This window comes from Microcebus murinus, chromosome 4 (assembly GCF_040939455.1).
Source record: "Microcebus murinus isolate Inina chromosome 4, M.murinus_Inina_mat1.0, whole genome shotgun sequence".
NCBI lineage: Eukaryota > Metazoa > Chordata > Mammalia > Primates > Cheirogaleidae > Microcebus > Microcebus murinus.
The window spans coordinates 59,786,153-59,805,526 of NC_134107.1; the positions used below are offsets into that span (position 1 = coordinate 59,786,153).

The 19,374-nt window shown below is 38.2% G+C and overlaps 1 protein-coding gene across 3 annotated transcripts in view; it reads right to left on the reverse strand.

Annotated features, from left to right (window-relative positions):
• Positions 1-19,374, reverse strand: part of C2CD3 (C2 domain containing 3 centriole elongation regulator) — a 143,848-nt gene that overhangs the window by 61,633 nt on the left and 62,841 nt on the right. For all 3 annotated transcript variants that reach the window (XM_076002307.1, XM_012744854.2, XM_076002308.1), the window contains exons 15-22: positions 17,926-18,077; positions 15,730-15,976; positions 12,960-13,140; positions 10,602-10,785; positions 8,867-9,039; positions 7,601-7,724; positions 1,601-1,869; positions 1,012-1,101 (exon numbers count right to left, since the gene is read on the reverse strand). In XM_076002307.1, the coding sequence (XP_075858422.1) occupies positions 1,012-1,101; positions 1,601-1,869; positions 7,601-7,724; positions 8,867-9,039; positions 10,602-10,785; positions 12,960-13,140; positions 15,730-15,976; positions 17,926-18,077 (1,420 nt within the window). The remainder of the gene's footprint in view (positions 1-1,011; positions 1,102-1,600; positions 1,870-7,600; positions 7,725-8,866; positions 9,040-10,601; positions 10,786-12,959; positions 13,141-15,729; positions 15,977-17,925; positions 18,078-19,374) is intronic.

Below are 19,374 nucleotides of genomic sequence, written 5' to 3' on the forward strand. Positions count from 1 at the left end.
AGGTATTTAATTTTTCTAGGCCTTCCTAGTTTTTGTCTGTAAAATTTTGATCTCTAAAGTTCCTTTCAGCTTGGACAGTCTAAGAACCTAAGGCTTTGGCATTAGTGATGTCTCATCTCTGGGTGTTTATTTTCCTATAACCTAGTGGTTCTTAAGATATTTTGGTCACAGACCTCTTTGGCTCTAATGAAAGGTATTATCCTCAGAAAAATGCACAAATGTACGCAGACACAAAATTTCACACCATTTCAGCATATAAGAACTGCTAATGATCTACACAAGGTAAAACAAGTCATTTTATAAAAAGACGACTTGCATTTGTATGCTTACTGCAGCACAATTCACAACTGCAAAGATAAGGAACAAACCTACGTGCTCATCAACTGATGAATGGATGAAGAAAATGTGGTATATATGTATACCACAGAATACTACTCAGCTATTAAAATGAATGAAATAATGTCTTTTGTAGCAACTTGGATGGAACTGGAGGCCATTATCCTAAGCGAAGTAACCCAGGAAAAAAGCCCAAATATCACATATTATCACTTATAAGTGGGAGCTAAGTAATGGGTATGCATGGTCATACAGAGTAACATAATGGAAGTTGAAGACTCAGAAGGGGACAGGGGAGGGGGTATGGGATGAAAAATTACCTACTGAGTACAATGTACACTATTCAGGTGATGAGTATATTCAAAGCCTAAACTTCTCCACTATGCAATTCATCCACGTAACAAAAAACCATTTGTACCCCCCAAATCTATTACAATTACAAAAAAAAGGGAATTGCTTAGATTAGATAGTCCCTATGATTCTATAATTGAGATTATTGGCAGGAGAAAACATAATAGAATGTTCATTTTAGAATAATTTAATTTTACTTAATTTTATTTTTCACTTTACTTTTTACTTTTTGGAAATCTTGCAAGGGAGCCAGACAAGATGACCTCTTATAGGGAAATGAATGGGAAAGGTTAGAATTAGAAAGTGATAATCTAGGATACTTACCAGATCTCTTGGCCAGCAGCTCTCTTGTTGGCACTTTTACTACTCCAAGCAGATAATCTTTACATGATTGGATACTGGTTATATCACTGGCTGTTAAATCAAAACAAGAAAGAAAAATTATTTGGTGGTCTACTGACCAAGGGGCTTGTGTTGACAGTATATCCACATAACCCTCCATTTACACTCACTGAATTTCAGTATGGAAAGATGCATTAGAGATTATCTTGCTTACATACTATAATCAAAGCCTGAACACCCTCAAAATCATTTTTTAAATTAAACAAACATTTTATCCTGAAAAATTTCAGGCATATAGAAAAATTGTAAGAATATTATAATGAACTCCTAACACACCTCTTCTAGATTCATCCATTAACATTTGACATATTTGCTTTATCACTCTACACACTCTCTCTCTCACACACATTTAATACATATTGTTATTTTTTGCTATACCTTTCAGAAATAAGTTGCAGAGATTATGACCCCCTCACCTCTAAACAGTTCACATATATCTCCCAGAAAGGGCTATACAATTCAAAAAAGAGCCTCTCTTTATCCTAATTGTGATGGGTCAGTTAGTACTCACCTGATTTAGTGTTTTTATGATAGATAGCAAAAGTAATTTCTGCAAACTCCAATAGCTCTGCTAGGAAACAGGCCTCTCCGCTACAGTGCTGAGTTACCAAATTACAAGAGAACTCAAGGTAATGGGAGAACTCAGGGCAGAAGGAACAGGCCACAGTGCGGGTTCGGCGCTGTTCTCCCTTGGGCAGGAAGGAGAGATGAGTGGTGACAGAGGCATTGACCCCAACTGTGGCACTAAACTGTAGAGCAGGTTCCTGCTCAGCCAAAACCCTGTAGGGGAGAAGAGTGGAAATGAGAAGAAGGCACCATGGTAATATCAAAATCAGCTTGATTACCTAGAGAATAACTCCATTACTTCCATGAGACCACCAAGAATACCAAGCAACCATATGTTTTCTATCTACGCTTTTGGCAGTGCTACAATATACTTTCTCAGTAATCTAGATATCACAGTATATATGTATAGAGGTGTGTGTGTGGGGGGGAGAAAACAGTCATCTGCCTATCAAAGCAACACTCTGAGAATAATCCACGGTCCTGTCAATGCCCTTCAGCCAAAGACCACAGGAATCAACTATAGTTGAACAAGCTGGGTTTATTGCTCATTGCAATGAAGGAAAATATACACCATGGGGACCACAGGGCATCTCAGTAAGAAGTACCAGAAAGGACTTACGAACACTGGGCTCATGTTAGCTGATTTGGGCAATACTCAAAGAGGCAGGGTTTCCTCTGGATTGATTTTCTTTTCTTTTTTTCTTTTGAGACAGAGTCTCACTCTGTTGCCCAGGCTAGAGTGCCATGGCGTCAGCCCAGCTCACAGTAACTTCAAACTCCTGGGCTCAAGTTATTCTCTTGCCTCAGCCTTCCGAGTAGCTGGGACTACAGGCGTATACCACCACATCTGACTAAGTTTTTCTATTTTTAATAGAGATGGGGTCTCGTTCTTGCTCAGGCTGGTCTCGAACTCCTAGGCTCAATCAATCCTCCTGCCTTGGCCTCCCAGAGTGCCAGGATTATAGGTGTGAGCTACTGTGTCCGGCTTGGATTGATTTTCTTATTTTTTATTTATTTTTTTACTTTTTTTATTTTTATTTTTTCACTGCAGAAGATGGAATCAATGGATTGATTTCCTTAACGAATCTTATCTATAAAGCAGGAACACTAAAGTAAAGCTAAAGCCGCCATTGGTAGAGCAGCAGCAGTCACTTACTTTAGCCAAGATAGAGGAATGTTGGATGTTTTTGTGGTTTGTATAGTGACCCTGTTTTTGTCTGTGCTTAGACAAGATTATGAAGCAATCTTGATTTTGTCTCACTTCATCATGGTCACACAGTGGACACACTTTGTCTGATGCTGGTGTTCTGTGAGATTGTTTATGCTCAACAGGAAAACACCAAAGCCTACCTATCAGTGTCAAACCAGTTCCCAGATCTCAGGGGCTGCTTTTTTTTTCCCTCAGTACAGGTGCTCCACAATGTACAGACAGAATCTACTCACCGTAATGACATTTATAAATAGCAGTCAAGTCTTCTGGGTCTAATTATGGTAGATGACAAACTCCCTTACCCTAAATTCCCCAAAGGAATAAAACTGACATTTAGGCAAAGAGTTTATCTACTTTTGAAGCATTTTCTGACATCCCTAAAGCAGACTTAGGGGTTCTTTCCTTTAAAATCCTACTGTACTTCATATATACCAGTATTTGGAGTTATACAGATCTGGGTTTGAATCCTCGCTCTACTATTTACTATTTACTTACTGTGTGACCCTGGACAAGTTCTTCAACCACTTCCAAGTCTCAGTTACTCCTTTGTTAAAATGATGTTAATATAAGGATACAACAAATACTAAAGATGTATGTCTATTTGGATGCCTACTGCAATTTCATTCCTAATAAAAAAAAAAGGAAAACCTTTTCCTTTGCATTATTATCAGTGATCATTAACAGAAGATTGATTAGTAGAAGATTGATGTGCATCCACACAACAGCATATTGTGAAGTATATATTATACCTAGAAAAATGAGGTGGAAATGAACTGAATGCTAGCAGTGGTTAAAAAATATGTACCCCCCCTTAGACTTGTGGGGGGAGGGGGGGAAAGGGCATTTATTGAAACCTTAAAATCTGTACCCCCATAATATGCCGAAATAAAAAAAATAAAAAATAAATAAAAAAAGCAAATTTGCTAAAAAAAAAAAAAAATCTGTACCCCCATAATATGACGAAATTAAAAAAAAAATCAGTTGATTTATGGTCATTTACACAGACACACACACACACAATTAGGATAAAATACTCACAGGGTGTTGTAAAGATGATATTAGATTATATATACAAGGCCGGGCGCCGGTGGCTCACATCTGTAATCCTAGTACTCTTGGAGACCGAGGCGGAGGATTGCTCGAGGTCAGGAGTTCAAAACCAGCCTGAGCAAGAGCGAGACCCCGTCTCTACTATAAATAGAAAGAAATTAATTGGCCAGCTAATATATATAGAAAAAATTAGCCGGGCATGGTTGCGCATGCCTGTAGTCCCAGCTACTCGAGAGGCTGAGGCAGTAGGATTGCTTGAGCCCAGGAGTTTGAGGTTGCTGTGAGCTAGGCTGATGCCACGGCACTCACTCTAGCCTGGGCAACAAAGCGAGACTCTGTCTCAAAAAGAAAAAAAAAAGATTATACATACAAAGTAGAGAACCTGCCTATGGACAGTGAAAGGACTCTTAATAGGAAACACTCAGAGATGGCAAAAAGGCTTGGACACCAAGCTGGTCTGAATACATTTGTTCAGTAGTTATTTGTTGAGCATCTGCTCTTTGTATCATGTATTGGGCTTGGAGATGGACATGTAGTAGTGAAATAGCTGCAATTTCTTATGCTTATGGAACTTAATGACTACTGGTTATATCAAAGGAAGTTTCTACTCATTCTCAGTTAAAGATCAAGTGAGTTAGAAGAGGCAAGTGAATAAGGAAGAAGTGTCTACTGTACACAGACACCAAATATGTGTTTTGAGGAAGACCATTGGCAGGTAAGATGATGGCTGGTGTTTTCTTGATGACAGAAGGCTGACTTCAGAGCACTTGCTATCGATACACCAGAGTAAGGATTCAAAGGAGGGGTAAGTTTAGAATGCCAACAATTCTTCTTTTCAATGAGAGGCAATGCAAAACTTATTTCTGATTTTAACATATTCTACTTGCTAACAAAGGTAACTTAATTATCTATACATGTGTAAGTAATCATTAAAATATGTAATTTGTATAATAGTTGGTAGTTTATAAAGTGATTTCATATTTGTCAATTTTTATACTGACCCTTTTAATATCAGGGCAAGTATTTAAAATTTCCAGTTTTTAGATTAAAGAAATTGAGGCCCAGAGAGGTTAAGAAACTGGCCCAAGATCACACAAGCTAGTGGAGATGGAAATGGCACTAGAAGCCAGTGTTTGATTTCTAGTGCTGTTCAGTTTCCATTATTAGATAATGCTATATCTCAGATCCTGCGGCACTCCCCCAACCTACAGAAGAGTATAGTGTTAGAACTGGCCTGGCTTCTAGCTCTTCCTTTTTAAAAGTGCAACACAGACTAAATGGGGGACTTACAACAAACTGCCTACCATCCAGTTTGACTTTCTCCATGAGTCTTCAGAGAGAAGAACTACTGAGTTTCTTATTTATTATTCAGTCTCTCTGAGATCTTCTGAGTATCTAATTTCTGAATTCTTCTCTACCAACTAAATGCTAGTACATTTAATGTCATATTGAAGAATTCTGATGTTGGCTTGGTCTGACACAGAAGTGTTCCATATATACAAGTTTCATGTCTCCATGCCTTTGGCCATGTTCTTCTCACTGACCAGAATAGTTTTCACCTTTCTTGGGCGTCTTGATAACTACTAATCTTCTTTCAAGATTCAAAAGATATTTTGAAGGGCCTTGAATGCCAAGCTAAAGAAGTTGTACCTTATCTTCCCTAAAGAAGAGTGTGTACAACTTAGAAGGCCCACAGGGTAAACTACTGCAACACATGAAGAAAATATTAAGACTTTTCTGTTATCTCATATATTAAAGTTTTCCTACTTTATGATATATTTTATAGTGTATCTAATATATTAGTATAATAGTATATGAAGATGATTTATATATGAATAAGTATACACATATTTGGAGGGTATGCTACATTTTTTTTTAATTAAAAGGAATGCATAGTTAAAATCAGGAGCCCACCGCTATCAACTATGGGAAACCACCAAAAGTTTTAAGATAAGCGAGTGGGATATGGAAAAGGGACTAGAAGCCATAGTGTTTGATTTCTCTAGCGCTGTTCTGTTTCCATGATTAAAAAACTGCCCTGATATTACTTTTACTAACACTAACATGTTCTTGGGCAGTTACTGAAAAAGTCTATTTGGATAATTTAGCGAGGAACAATATTAACTACAATGAACATTTTATCAGCAATTTAGCATCAGATCCCACACAGTAATTCAATTACTTATTTGGACACCATAAAGTTAAAGGCAAATGATCTGACTCTCAGTTACAAAAAAACAGGCACCCAGGCCAGGCGTGGTGGCTCACGCCTGTAATCCTAGCACTCTCGGAGGCTGAGGCGGGCGGATTGCTCAAGGTCAGGAGTTCAAAACCAGCCTGAGCGAGACCCTGTTTCTACTATAAACAGAAAGAAATTAATTGACCAACTAATATATATAGAAAAAATTAGCCGGGCATGGTGGCACATGCCTGTAGTCCCAGCTACTAGGGAGGCTGAGGCAGGAGGATTGCTTGAGCCCACGAGTTTGAGGTTGCTATGAGCTAGGCTGATGCCATGGCACTCACTCTAGCCTGGGCAACAAAGCGAGACTCTGTCTCAAAAAAAAAAAAAAAAGAAAAAGAAAAAAAACCAAAAAACAAAAAACAGGCACGTGCCTATTTCTTTCTTGAATATCCAAAGTAAGCCAGTGTGAAGCAGGAGCCTGATCTAGTTCTCTTTCTTACTGGGCAGCTGTTAAGTGACAGAACTAGCTATGTGGTTGGGGGGACAGAGAAGAGCTCAGGCAGTATCTCTGACTAGAGGAACTCACAGCCTAGTGGGAGAAAAAAAACAATGTATACCAATAATCAAAACAGAATGATATGTGCTACAACCAAAGTTCTAATAGACAAGGGAAAAAGCACTAGCTGTGCCTACATGTAGGAAGAAATCAAGGAAAGCTGCAAAGATGGTGCAAAATCTTGAAGGAAATTAAGAGTTTGTTAAGTAGATAAAAGGCAAGGAAGAGAGAAATATGAGCAAAGACCTGAAGCTGTTTTTCTACAGAAACAGTATTCCAAGCAGAGAAAACAGCAAGGCAAAGGCCCTGAGGGGCAATGTGCTTGGTGTGTTCAGAAGCAACAAGAAGGTCAGCTGTTGGAGTGGAGTAAGTAGAGGGGAGACTAGTGGGGGGGGAGATAAGGTCACAAAGAGAACAGGTGGTTAGATCATGTGGGGTCTCATAGCCATTTTATGGACTCTGGCTTTTCTTATGAATGAGATGGAATGTTACTGTTAGGTTTTAAGTAGACATGTGTCAAGATCTGACTTAAGTTTTCATGGGATCACTGGCTACTATGTTGAGAACAGACTAAAGGGGAACAAGCTAGAAAAACAGGAGGTAGTACTCAGAGAATGAAATGAATGAAGAGATTACAGAAGAGCTGCAGTGATGGGTGTCGCATAGTTTGAGGGTGTAGGGTATGATCACAGGAGTAAGTGCTTAAGGGTAGAAGATAAAATTATTAAGCAAGGTCAAGGAACTAAGTTGCTAGTAACAGTTAAAATAGCAAAGTTTGTAAGTGATTTACTCACTTATGTTTTAAAATGCTTTCTTAACAGAAAAAGATTTGTAGTTAGTGAACTGGAAATTGTACACAAGACAGTTTTGCATATGTAAGCATACTATTGTGTGGACTGCACTGAAAAAAGGTTTGAGAATTGCTTTTCTCAGGTACACTTACTTGGCTGCGGCTTGCAAACCACAGGCTCTGATAATCTGGACTGAGATGGAGACAGCTCGGGCAGAAAGAACTCCCTCTGCTGTTCTTAGACTACACCTGTAGCTTAGGCCCACATCCAGCAAGCCTGAAAAATGAGGACAAAAAGCAAAAAGATAAAAAGGTTGGTTAGAAGGAAGAAGAGGATAAACACTGCAATCACAATGAACAATAAGGGACAGTGAGAGAATCTGTCCTGGTCAGAATTACATTAATTATTGTACTTGAGGTTAATACAGGCTTAATAGATTATTAATTTATATCCAAGAAACTATGGCTCAGAGATTCAATTTTTTGCTAAGATCACACAACTATCAAAAGCAGAATAATTCCAGATTTTTAACCCTCAGTTATGTGTACAGACTCTAGGGCTAGAGATGGGCTCTAGCCCTTTTTTAGAAAAACTTTTAAAAGGTTTCAATTTCTCACACACTTTTATCACCCTCCTACCATCAGCATCTGAAATATCCTTCACATGCTATCTTTTTATAAAAATTCTACCATGCTACTGTTACATTTCAGGGAAAGCTTCAAGGAAAAACAGAACAAGCTGATCAGAGAGGGTCAGGAGGAACAACCTGAACTTAATTACAGCAAGATAAAACCTTTTGTTTTGGCAGATACTCTTCAGCAAGCATGCACAGCAACTTGATTTAGGAAGCTAAACCTAGTTTATTTGATGAAACATTTGGAGGGTAGGTGATCCTGCTGGAAGCATTAGGAATATAATATCATTCTAAACTCCAAATTTTAATTAATCCCCTTCTAACTTTAAGTCCGAACTCCTCCCTTATAGTGAATTCCCCATTTATGCTAACTATAGTCTGTCTACCAATCCCACATCTGCTCATGTTAGAATTCCCCACTCATACTAACTATAGTCTACCAATCCCACATCTGCTCATGTTAGCTTGGAATAACAGTAATTCTCTGAGTGTACCACATAATATAATTTATGCCACAAGGGCTTATTAAATGCTGCTGAAGTTAAAGGTGAAATGAGACAAGCAACATTTATATAGAGCCCATGAAACTATGAGTTTTCTAGAATTGTATACAAAATTTATAGTGTATATTCTATCCTCATTTTTCTAGAAGGTGTCTCATAGTTTTCATCAGAGCCTCAAAAGGGTAAATACCCCAATACGTGAAGAATCACTAATTTAGAAAGAAGAGGGATTTTTATGTATACTGATTTTGAAAGGGAAAAACAAACTAGTCTTCAATCACCTGATGACTGGTTCCTCAACTCTTTCCTGTTCTCAATCCTGGGGGTTAAAGGGAGACTAAAGGTCTGTATTCCCATATCCTCACGATGTTGCATGGTAACCATAGCACAGATCCTTGATAATGGCAAGGTTCCTTTGGCAACCATCTGGTCTCTCACATTAGGATAATAGTATCTGTAAACCACAAAAGCACAAGCTGTCAGTTGGAAGAATTAGGTGGATGAATGATTCAGTATACCTCAGAGATCAGTCTTCAGTATCTAATTATCTTTGGAGGCCGATTGTTCTGTATTGGTGATATATAGCTGTGGTTATGTCTGGCTGTATTTACTGCCCTTTCCACGGAAGAAGAACCCCATAAATTATACCCTGAGTTCAGGACAAAGCCCAGCTTCCCAACAGGCTTTCTGTTTGAGGTAACTGCATATGCCTTGGAACCCTGCAGGTAGCCACTCCGGAAAGCTTCCATCCTGTAGCAGCAAATGTGGGTCTAAGTGGAGTAATTCCAATTTCTTTCCTGACTTACTTGTCTTCATGCTTAGCACCCTCTAATTTGGAAGGGTTATCAGTATCTGTCAGTACATACTCTATTTTCTCCTCTTGTCAAAACAATTGATTCTTAGATCACAAGTAGTAAATCAAACCTAGGTGGTTTTATTTATTTATTTATTTTTTACGCCAGTGCTACAATGTTTTTTTTTTTTTTTATGAAACCTAGGTGGTTTAAAAAAATTTTTTTTTTTATTTTTTGTACGCTATTTTCATCTAATTGTATTTAGGAAAAATTTCTCATGGACAATACTCTTCCCTAGTCCTGCTCCTGATGCTATTTCCCTTCCTCTTATATTTATATTCCCTTAATCATTTTAGTTAGTTTCTTGGGGGTGTGAATATAAAAAGGGGAGACTGAGCATATGTATTCATGCCAGTATCTTTCCTGGAAATCTACCAATGTCTGTAACATTGAGTGGATTTATATTTTAGAAAGTCTACTCTTCTTGTGGTAGAAAGAACTGATTACAAAAAATGAATTTAGAAGTGGGAGACCAGTTAAGAGGCTATCACAGCAATTTACGCATGATACGATAAGGGCCTGAAGTAAATAAGGTAGTAAGAAAAGCATAAAGAGGTTGACTGATACGTTTAAGAGACACTAGGAGGTAAAATTAATAGGTCTTCACTTCTAATGCAAGTAGTGATTAGAAGTATGAGATACAATTGCTCCCAAGATCCTAATAATTTCATAGATTTCAGTAAAAACTGGATAAGATTAACTGTCAAGTCCAAATAATATAAAACAGGGCAGAAGGGGCTGTTAGCTTTCGTAAAATAATTCAACCTAGGCTGGCCAAGGATAGGATGCTTTATTTATTTTTTTATTTTTTGAGATGCAGTCTCTCTCCAATCTTTCTTACCCAGGCTGGAGTACAATGTTGCGATCACAGCTCATTGCAACTTCCAACTCTTGGGCTCAAGTGATCCTCCTGCCTCAGCCTTCCAAGTAGCTAGCACTAAAGGTGCTACCACCATGCCTGGCTAATCCTTCTCATTTATTATAGAGATGAGGTCTTGCTATGTGGCCCAGGCTGGACTTGAATTCCTAGCCTCAAGAGGTCCTCCCTCTTTGGCCTCCCATAGTGCTGGGACTACAGGCATGAACCACCAGGCCTAGGATGGGATGCTTTATGATTGTGCACTTCCTTCCTAGGTATAGGTTTGGGTTCTCCATACTGTACCTGCACCAGATTTCAAACTGGACTCCACTTCTGGGCATGAGCCCCTGTGCAGAGAAGGCACTTAGTAGGAGCCTTTGCACAGGAACTTCCTTTGGCAACAGCAGAGAGTGATGGTGTTCACTGTTAAAGATGGGATCTGGGACACAGAGTGTGGTTCCAGTTCTGAAGGGCTTCATGGTAATTCCTTTGGAAAAGAAAAGCAATTCAGAATAATCTAACATATCACTTTAAGTGTTTTTTTTTTTTCCTTATATGTTCTTCCAATGAATAGCACTTAGTGTTTTATATGTAATAGGATAGTACTTTAAGATACAATATTCAGGCTGGGCGCAGTGGCTCACGCCTGTAATCCTAGCACTCTGGAAGGACAAGGCAGGCAGATTGCTCGAGGTCAGGAGTTCGAAACCAGCCTGAGCAAGAGCCAGACCCCCGTCTCTACCATAAATGGAAAGAAATTAATTGGCCAACTAATATATATATATAGAAAAAAATAAGCCGGGCATGGTGGCACATGCCTGTAGTCCCAGCTACTCAGGAGGCTGAGGCAGTAGGATTGCTTGAGCCCAGGAGTTTGAGGTTGCTGTGAGCTAGGCTGACGCCATGGCACTCACTCTAGCCTGGGCAACAAAGCGAGACTCTGCCTCAAAAAAAAAAAAAAATACAATATTCAATTTTATCCTCACAATATTCCTGTGAGGAAAACAAAGCAGGTATCATAACTCCTATTTCACAGATGAGGATATAGACACCTTGAGGTTACACAGTTAACCCAAAGGTCTAAGAGCCAGTAGATCACAGACCTGCAACCAGAACCTGTATCTTTTTTTTTTTTTTTTTTTTTGAGACAGAGTCTCACTTTGTTGCCCGGGCTAGAGTGAGTACCGTGGCGTCAGCCTAGCTCACAGCAACCTCAATCTCCTGGGCTCGAGTGATCCTTCTGCCTCAGCCTCCCGGGTAGCTGGGACTACAGGCATGCGCCACCATGCCCGGCTAATTTTTTATATATATATCAGTTGGCCAATTAATTCCTTTCTATTTATAGTAGAGACGGGGTCTCGCTCAGGCTGGTTTTGAACTGCTGACCTTGAGCAATCCGCCCGCCTCGGCCTCCCAAGAGCTAGGATTACAGGCGTGAGCCACAGCGCCCGGCCCAGAACCTGTATCTTTTGATTGTGTTACTCTTACCAAGGTTCATTTCCCTAGTAGCTATGGTTCTCTAAGGTTCCATGAAAATATAGAAGAAAGCAATCCCTTTGCTGGTGGACACTATATGAGTGCTCCAATTTTTCCACATCCTTGCCAACACTTGTTAGTCTTTTTGTTAAAAAAAAAAAAAAAGTATAGCCATCTTAGGGAGTGTGAAGTAGTATCTCATGGTAGCTTTGCATTCCCAGATAACTAATGACGCTCAGTATTTTTCTATATGCTTTTTAGCCATGTGTATATCTTTGGAGAAATGTTTATTTGATCCTTTGTCCACTTTTTAATTGGTCTTTAAAAAGTTATTGATTTGTAAAAGTTCTCTATGCATTCTGTATATATAAGTCTCTTACTTGAACCTCAAAATCAAAACTGGCACTACTTTGACAGTCACTTTCAGACATGTATTGAATGGCGAAAAATTTGAGTCACCCAGTCTGTTTGTTCTCAGCTGAGAACAAGGTGAGAGATTCTGCCTTCTTGTTTCAGCTCTTAGAGATGAGCAGAAGATGGAGAAGGTAGGGTGCAGTCCAGTGTAGTACAAACTTCAGCTCTGGGTCCAGTTGGGGCCAGTTGGATGGGGTATGAATCCCAACCTTGGCACCTGTTAGTGGGATGGCCCCATGCAAGTCACTTAATACTTCTGAATCTCCTTTTCTCTTTTTATAAAATAAAGAAAACAGAATGTGCCAGCAAAAGTTGTTTGTAGGATTTAAGAGTATAATTTATGTGATACACACACACACATTTCCCTTAGGAGCAAAGTTTCAGTATTCCCTAATTGAGCGTTCATGGCAGCTTTAGAGAACATAACTATGGTGAATAATGAGAATCAACTGTATGTGTATAGATGGTAAGAGTAAGTATGCATATAAATGATTTTAAGAAGGGGCAAAATGTAAATAATTGGTAGATTTAGGTAAAGAGTATACAGAAATTCTTTGTACTATTTTTACAACTTTTGGGTAAATTTAAATTATATAAAAAGTCATAAAAATAGTTTAAAAATAAATAAAAACTTGGCCTATCTTCTAATTTACTGCCTATGTAAGACTAGAAACATTCAACAACATAAAATTAACTCAGGAAAAAAAATTCCAAGTATATCCAATAAAAAAAACCATACAAGAATGAGAAGGCCTAATCTTCTAGACCTACCATTTTCAACGATCTCAGGTCCTTTCAGCACACTGGATTGTGAGTCTTGAACTGGAAAGTAGTATTGGACATAACAATCTGCTTCTCCCCAGACTGTTGCCTGAAGAGGGGCTAGCCCTTTAACCATCTCTACATGGATCTCAAAGTGATGCTCCATCGATCCATTTCCTTGGTCTTCCGCCTATTAAATGAAACAGAAACGGTGGTGAGGTATAAGAGTAACTTGCTTAGAATATTCTTGCTTGTCTATGGAGTCTGAATATAGATGAAGAAATAAGTGCAATTAGTTGAGACTAAAACATATAGTTCATTTTCATTGTGTATAATTCTCACAGCTGATCACTGTAATTAGACCAAGCAGGATTTACTCTTGACCATGAGACTGGGCCAGTAGGAAATCCATAAATGTAATTCAGTGTATTAATGGAACAATGAAAAAAAATGACTAACTCAATAAATGCTAAAAAGACATCTGATAAAATTCAATATTTGTTCCTGATAAAAGCTCTTAGTATACTAACAATAGAAGGGTATTTCCTTAGTAGGAAAAGGAATAAATATTTAAAGCAAACAGATATTTATTACTATTTCTAAAGAAGTTGGAGATAATACTAGGACTGTCCAATAATGGTAAGGACTATGTGGGGAGGTGGTAAATACGTTGTTACTAAAGATACTGCTACTAATCATTGTGTATTTATTGAGTATTTACTATGAGCCAGGCACTTCACCTGTATCAGTTAACTTAACATGCATAGCTAATAAGAGTGGAACCAGGGTTTAGACTTTAGTAGTCTGACTCCAGAGCTAATGTTCTTTACTGCTACTCTATACAGTCTTAGCAGACATTTGACAACCAATTATTAGGAATATTCAAAGGGGGAATTCAAGGTTCAGGTAAGAGTGAAAATGTATGATTTATACATGTTTAACATTCTAATTACTAATTAAATAAATCTGGAACAGAAATTTCATTAGGTCTTTGCTTTGAAATCTAAAAACATGTTAGCAATACCTGCTCTGCTCAATAATTTCCCTTAGGAAAACAAAAAACTGCAATTTGATTCCCTGGAACAAAAAATCAGTTAAAAAAAATACCTCTCGGTTGTAATTGCTGCTCGTAGCAAAGCAATTTGATAATTCTGCAGATGGTGCAGTACTAGTTCTTCAGATGGTGAATTGGATGAAAGACATGAGTATAGGAGGAAAAAAACCCTCTTTTTGTAGATATCTAACTTCACAGGCAAATCTTTCAAGGATTTTCTCTGTTCTCATGGAAAGCTTTTCTAATTTTTAATGTGGAATTTAATATGATTTGAGTATACATTGTAAGGTGAGAAGAATATAAAACCTAAATAGTCCTGGGAATATTATAGGTGATTTTTCTTTTCTTTTTTTTTTTTTTTTGAGACAGAGTCTCACTTTGTTGCCCAGGCTAGAGTGAGTGCCGTGGCGTCAGCCTGGCTCACAGCAACCTCAATCTCCTGGGCTCAGCGATCCTACTGCCTCAGCCTCCCGAGTAGCTGGGGCTACAGGCATGCGCCATCATGCCCAGCTAATTTTTTGTATATATATTTTTAGTTGGTCAATTAATTTATTTCTATTTTTGGTAGAGATGGGGTCTCGCTCAGGCTGGTTTCGAACTCCTGACCTTGAGCAATCTGCCCGCCTCGGCCTCCCAAAGTGCTAGGATTACAGGCGTGAGCCACCATGCCCGGCTGGTGATTTTTCTTTATTTGTGCTTTTATGTAAGTTTCAATTAGAAAAATACTATTATCTATGGTAGACAATAACTAAGAAACAAATAACCAAGAAAAATTTAGAGTTCATAATATACAAATAAACCATAACCTATTAATAGATATTTACCTAATAGTTTTTCCCCTGTTAGAGATATTTAAATTTGTCATTTGAATTCAGATTTAACAATATAACATACTTAAATGGTCTAGACACTTGAGATTTGGCTATACTAATAAAGACAACAAATAAAGATATAGTAAGTAGCATATGATACAATAGAACGAAGACTGTGTCTGAACCCTAAATTCTCCCATTCTTAGTTATGTGACCCTGGACAAGTAACAGAACCTCTCTGATTTTGTTTCAACACCTATAAAACAGAATCAGGATGACTCACTTCATGTAGTTGTTAGGGAAATAAACATGATAAAGTATGTCAATGTACTTTCTTAATTGTACGGCATAGTACAAAAAAAATTACTTTTAAGTTACTAGTAGACAAGCCAGCACTTCATTTAACTTTCCAACATGGACTTACCCAACAAACAGAATCAAGATTTTGCTGGCTTCCATTTGGGATCACTCTCCAACCTCAATTTTTTTTTTTAAAAGGCAATTAAGTTAGTAAATTGGAGAATTAAGATCTGGTTGTTAAATTAGATTATTTTATTTATTTATTTTTTTTAGAGATAGGGTCTCACTACATTGCCCAGGCTAGTCTTGAACTGGCCTCAAGTGATGCTCCCACCTCAGCCTCCTGAGTAGCTGGGATTACAGGCATGTGTCACCATGCCCAGCCCAATTAGATTCTCTTTATAAATTCAGGGAGCTAAGAGGGTCACAGACATCCATTTAAACCATAACAGAAAAATACCAATGATTCCTTAGATTTATAGCAAGCACTGGTGTGCCTGTTCTTTTGTTGAACCTTTCATTATTGAAATAAAGATTTGGGCAACAGATTCACCACAATATGCAAGAGAAAATGAGATTATGGTTTTTGTGAACCACAGTGTTAAGTTACTACCATAGCAACAGCTGCTACAGATGGCTGGTCCAGTAAATGGGCTGGCCTAGGGCTGAAGGGAGGGAGTGTTCCTTCTTCATTCTTTAATCTTTGTACTGCCATTATCTGATCTGAAGAACCCATAGCTAAAAAGACTCGAAGATTCCCATTTTGGTGGCCTGAAAACACATCAATCACAGGCAAGTAGCTGTCGACAGCAACAACTGGGTACTGGGCATCAAGCAGCAGGCGAGAAATCTTGGGATCTCTAGAGGGGGAGAAATTGTGAATGAGCAAATAACATCCATCAATCACATCACAGAGTTGCTTCAATTCTTAGTTAACTCATTTTTTCAGCTCGCTAAAAATAGGTCTACAACTAGAAAAGTAACAGTGGTTTTAAAAAACATGTGAATCTGTCAGTCACCGCTCAAATAAAAATTAGTAGGCAGATATTTTCAAAATGTAGCAATTTGAAGACAGAGAATGTGACTGATGTGTGTGTGTATCATCATGGCCTCAAGTCCAGTGTCTGTGATCTGAACAGTATCTCAGGGGAGCCTTGCTAGATTGCATTATTTTGAAGGGAGCAGTGTGGTCAGCTAAGAAGAGTGTGGACTTTGGAGTCTGGCTGATAAGATTCGGATAGTAATACCAATAATATCTATCATCTACTGAGTGCTTACTATGTGACAGGCACTTTATAGTGTTTCTAATCCTTCTAATGCAGCAAAGATTGATACTATTAACAGATGAGAAAAACTAAATTTAAAAAGGTTAAGAAACTTAGCAAAGGATATACAACTAGTTGGAGGGTGAGTTGGGATTCAAGCTCTGATAAATGATTTATAATATCCTGCTGAATCTTAGCTCTGCTGCTTACCTGGTGTAATTTACTATCCATTTAACCCTTATGAATCTGTTTCCTCATTTGTATAATGTAGGCAATAAAACTTCCATCATAGGGCTACTGCTAGCACTAAACTAACAAATATAAAATACTAACTATGATGCTTGGTACATGTAAGTGCTCAGTAATTGGTAGCTACTATTATTTCATGCGCTTTCAGCAAAGAATGGGACCCAATGGAATGAGAAGGGAAGTGGTGGAAGGGGAACACCAGACCAAATTAATGTTACAACTAAAAAAAAAAAAAAAAAAAAAGGGAAAAGGCCGAAAGCCTACAGCAGACAGTAGCATCCATGATTCCAGCAGTATTCCTTGGCGTGGTGATGATTTCCAATGTTACTATTCTGAGTACTTTGTTCACAGAAGAAGCACCCATGTATTTTCTCATTAGATCCTCATAACTGCTCCACGAGAGAGAGGGAATGTATTATCTCCCTCGTTTTACAGATAAGAAAAAGAAAGCCAGAAAGGTTAAGTGACTTCTCCAAGTTAAAGGACAAATTTCCCTCATTTGTAAAATGAGGATAATGAAAATACTTCAAGGGGTTATAGTAAGGCTAAAATGAGATAATACCCATAAAGGTGTTCTCTGTAAAACGTAAAATATAACATTTAAAACACAGAACCAGAACCATAAGAGGGCTGCTGGGAAAGAGGTCAGTGTTAAAATAATTAAAGATCTGAAACTTGAATCAACACAAAAAACCAAACAGTCTGTACTGAGGAAAGAAATAACCTTCAGGTTAATCAATATCCCATTTAGGTGTTAAAGTGAGGAGTAGTAACCACATCAGAAGGTGTAAAAGACAATATTCTTTACAGAAATCTTGCAACTAGCTGATGTGAACAATACTGAAGTTTTGTGACAGAAAGGTAAACCATAGTTTTGTGAGGTGGTAATTTCTGGCAGAACTTTTTGGTGAAGAGAGTGGACTTTAGAGCTAGGTTATTCAGATTCTAACTGTGGTTTCACCCTTCTGATATATGTGACAAGTAATTTAACTTCTCTGAGTCTCTGTTAACTCATCTGTACAATAAGGGAAATAAAAGTACCTGCCTCAGAGGGTTGTTATGAAGATTAAATGACTTGATGTATGTAAGGTTCTTAGCATAATGCCTGAAACATGGTAAGCAGTATCTGTAAAACTGCTTTAAAATTGGAGAAAGAGCAGCAATTGTGGTGAAATTGAGAAAAGTCCTCCAAGGGATTACTGGGCTATTCATGTTTGCAAATCAAAAGAATTCCTCTTCAGTCCATACAAAGTTAAAGATGCAAAATAAAGAATACTCCAAAAGATCCTATTTACTTGAACGACATGTAAAATTGATGAAGGGGAAGTTTCACCAGCCCGAGCAGCTTGTCCTGTCCTGGGCTCCGCACTTTGTTCCAAGTTTCAATTACCATTACATTGTTCTTAAGCCTTTCCAGGTATTTGGAAGACAGAGAGACAGGAATCACCTGGGGGAGAGGAATAACCAAAAAACCAAAATAAAGCAAAATTCACACCTGAGACAAAGGATTAATTTATACTCTTATTCAACAAGCATTTTCTGAAAGCTTACTGTGTGCATGCACAGGAGCTAGCAACATAAAAATAAAACCCACTCTGTATCCTCAAGAGAAGTGTCAGCCTGCTATTAGAGATTAACACATAAAGGCCAGATACAATATAGTATGAGTTCTCTGATGACAAAGTTCATATAGATGGAACTTTGAGGACATAGAGAGGTTGTCAGACATGTCAAACATGGTGCCTGATAAACTCATCCAACCCTTTCTAAGGCAAAGTGACCCACTTGTAAATCTCACTGAAAGAAAGATGTTTTTGAAACAAGTACACTACTGACTTGACAAGGGTTGAGCATTTTATAAACAGCAGCCAACTCATTGGCTGGATAGTATTTAATGAAATGGCCTCATCAGTGCAAAAAGCCTCTGCCCAACAGGTGTCATAGTAAATAGCAAAGCCATCTATTCATCTGGATTTTCAGTGTAAAATTACTCCAGAATTGGCCAGCTAGTGGTTGAAAGAGAAAAGACAAGTCACAAAAAGAACCAGAGGTCTAGAGCCAATAGCAGTTCCACCAAATTAATGGTAGAATTAAGGACCCACCACTTTGAAGGAACCCAACCTGTAGTAACAACTGTAATAGCAGAAGGGAGATAAGGCCCATGATAAAACTAATAGAAAATAGGAGAGGCAAAAAGGGTGAAACCAGAAACGATACATGGCATGATGAGATTAAGACACTAGAAGAACAGGGAACCAGAGCAGAGCTATTTTTGTATCCACCTAAGAAACTCTAATTACATAAGATACCCTGAGTACATTTCAGTTCCTTGAAACCAAAAAAAGGAAAACACAGCAACCTAACCTCCAAATAGGGACGTTTCAGATAGAGCTTCTGGGAAAAGGTAACCCTAAATCTTCAGGATGAGCAGGAATTAACTAGTATAAAAAGCTCTGCCTAAAAGTGTCCTGAAGGCTGGGAAGGAAATTCAAGGCAGAAGGAACAGCACATGTAAAGACAAAAAGTAGAACAGAATATTCAGGAAACTGCAAGAAGCCAAGTATAGTTGCCCTAATATGAAGGGAAGAGTGGCAGAAGTTGAGACTGGAGAAGTACATACAGTCAGTTCTAGGGGATCTTGGAATCCAAACTAAGGATTTACATTCTATCCTGAAGGCTTTGGGGAATCACTGAAAGGTTTTTTGGGTTTTTTCTTCCTGAGACAGAGTTTCACTCTGTTGCCC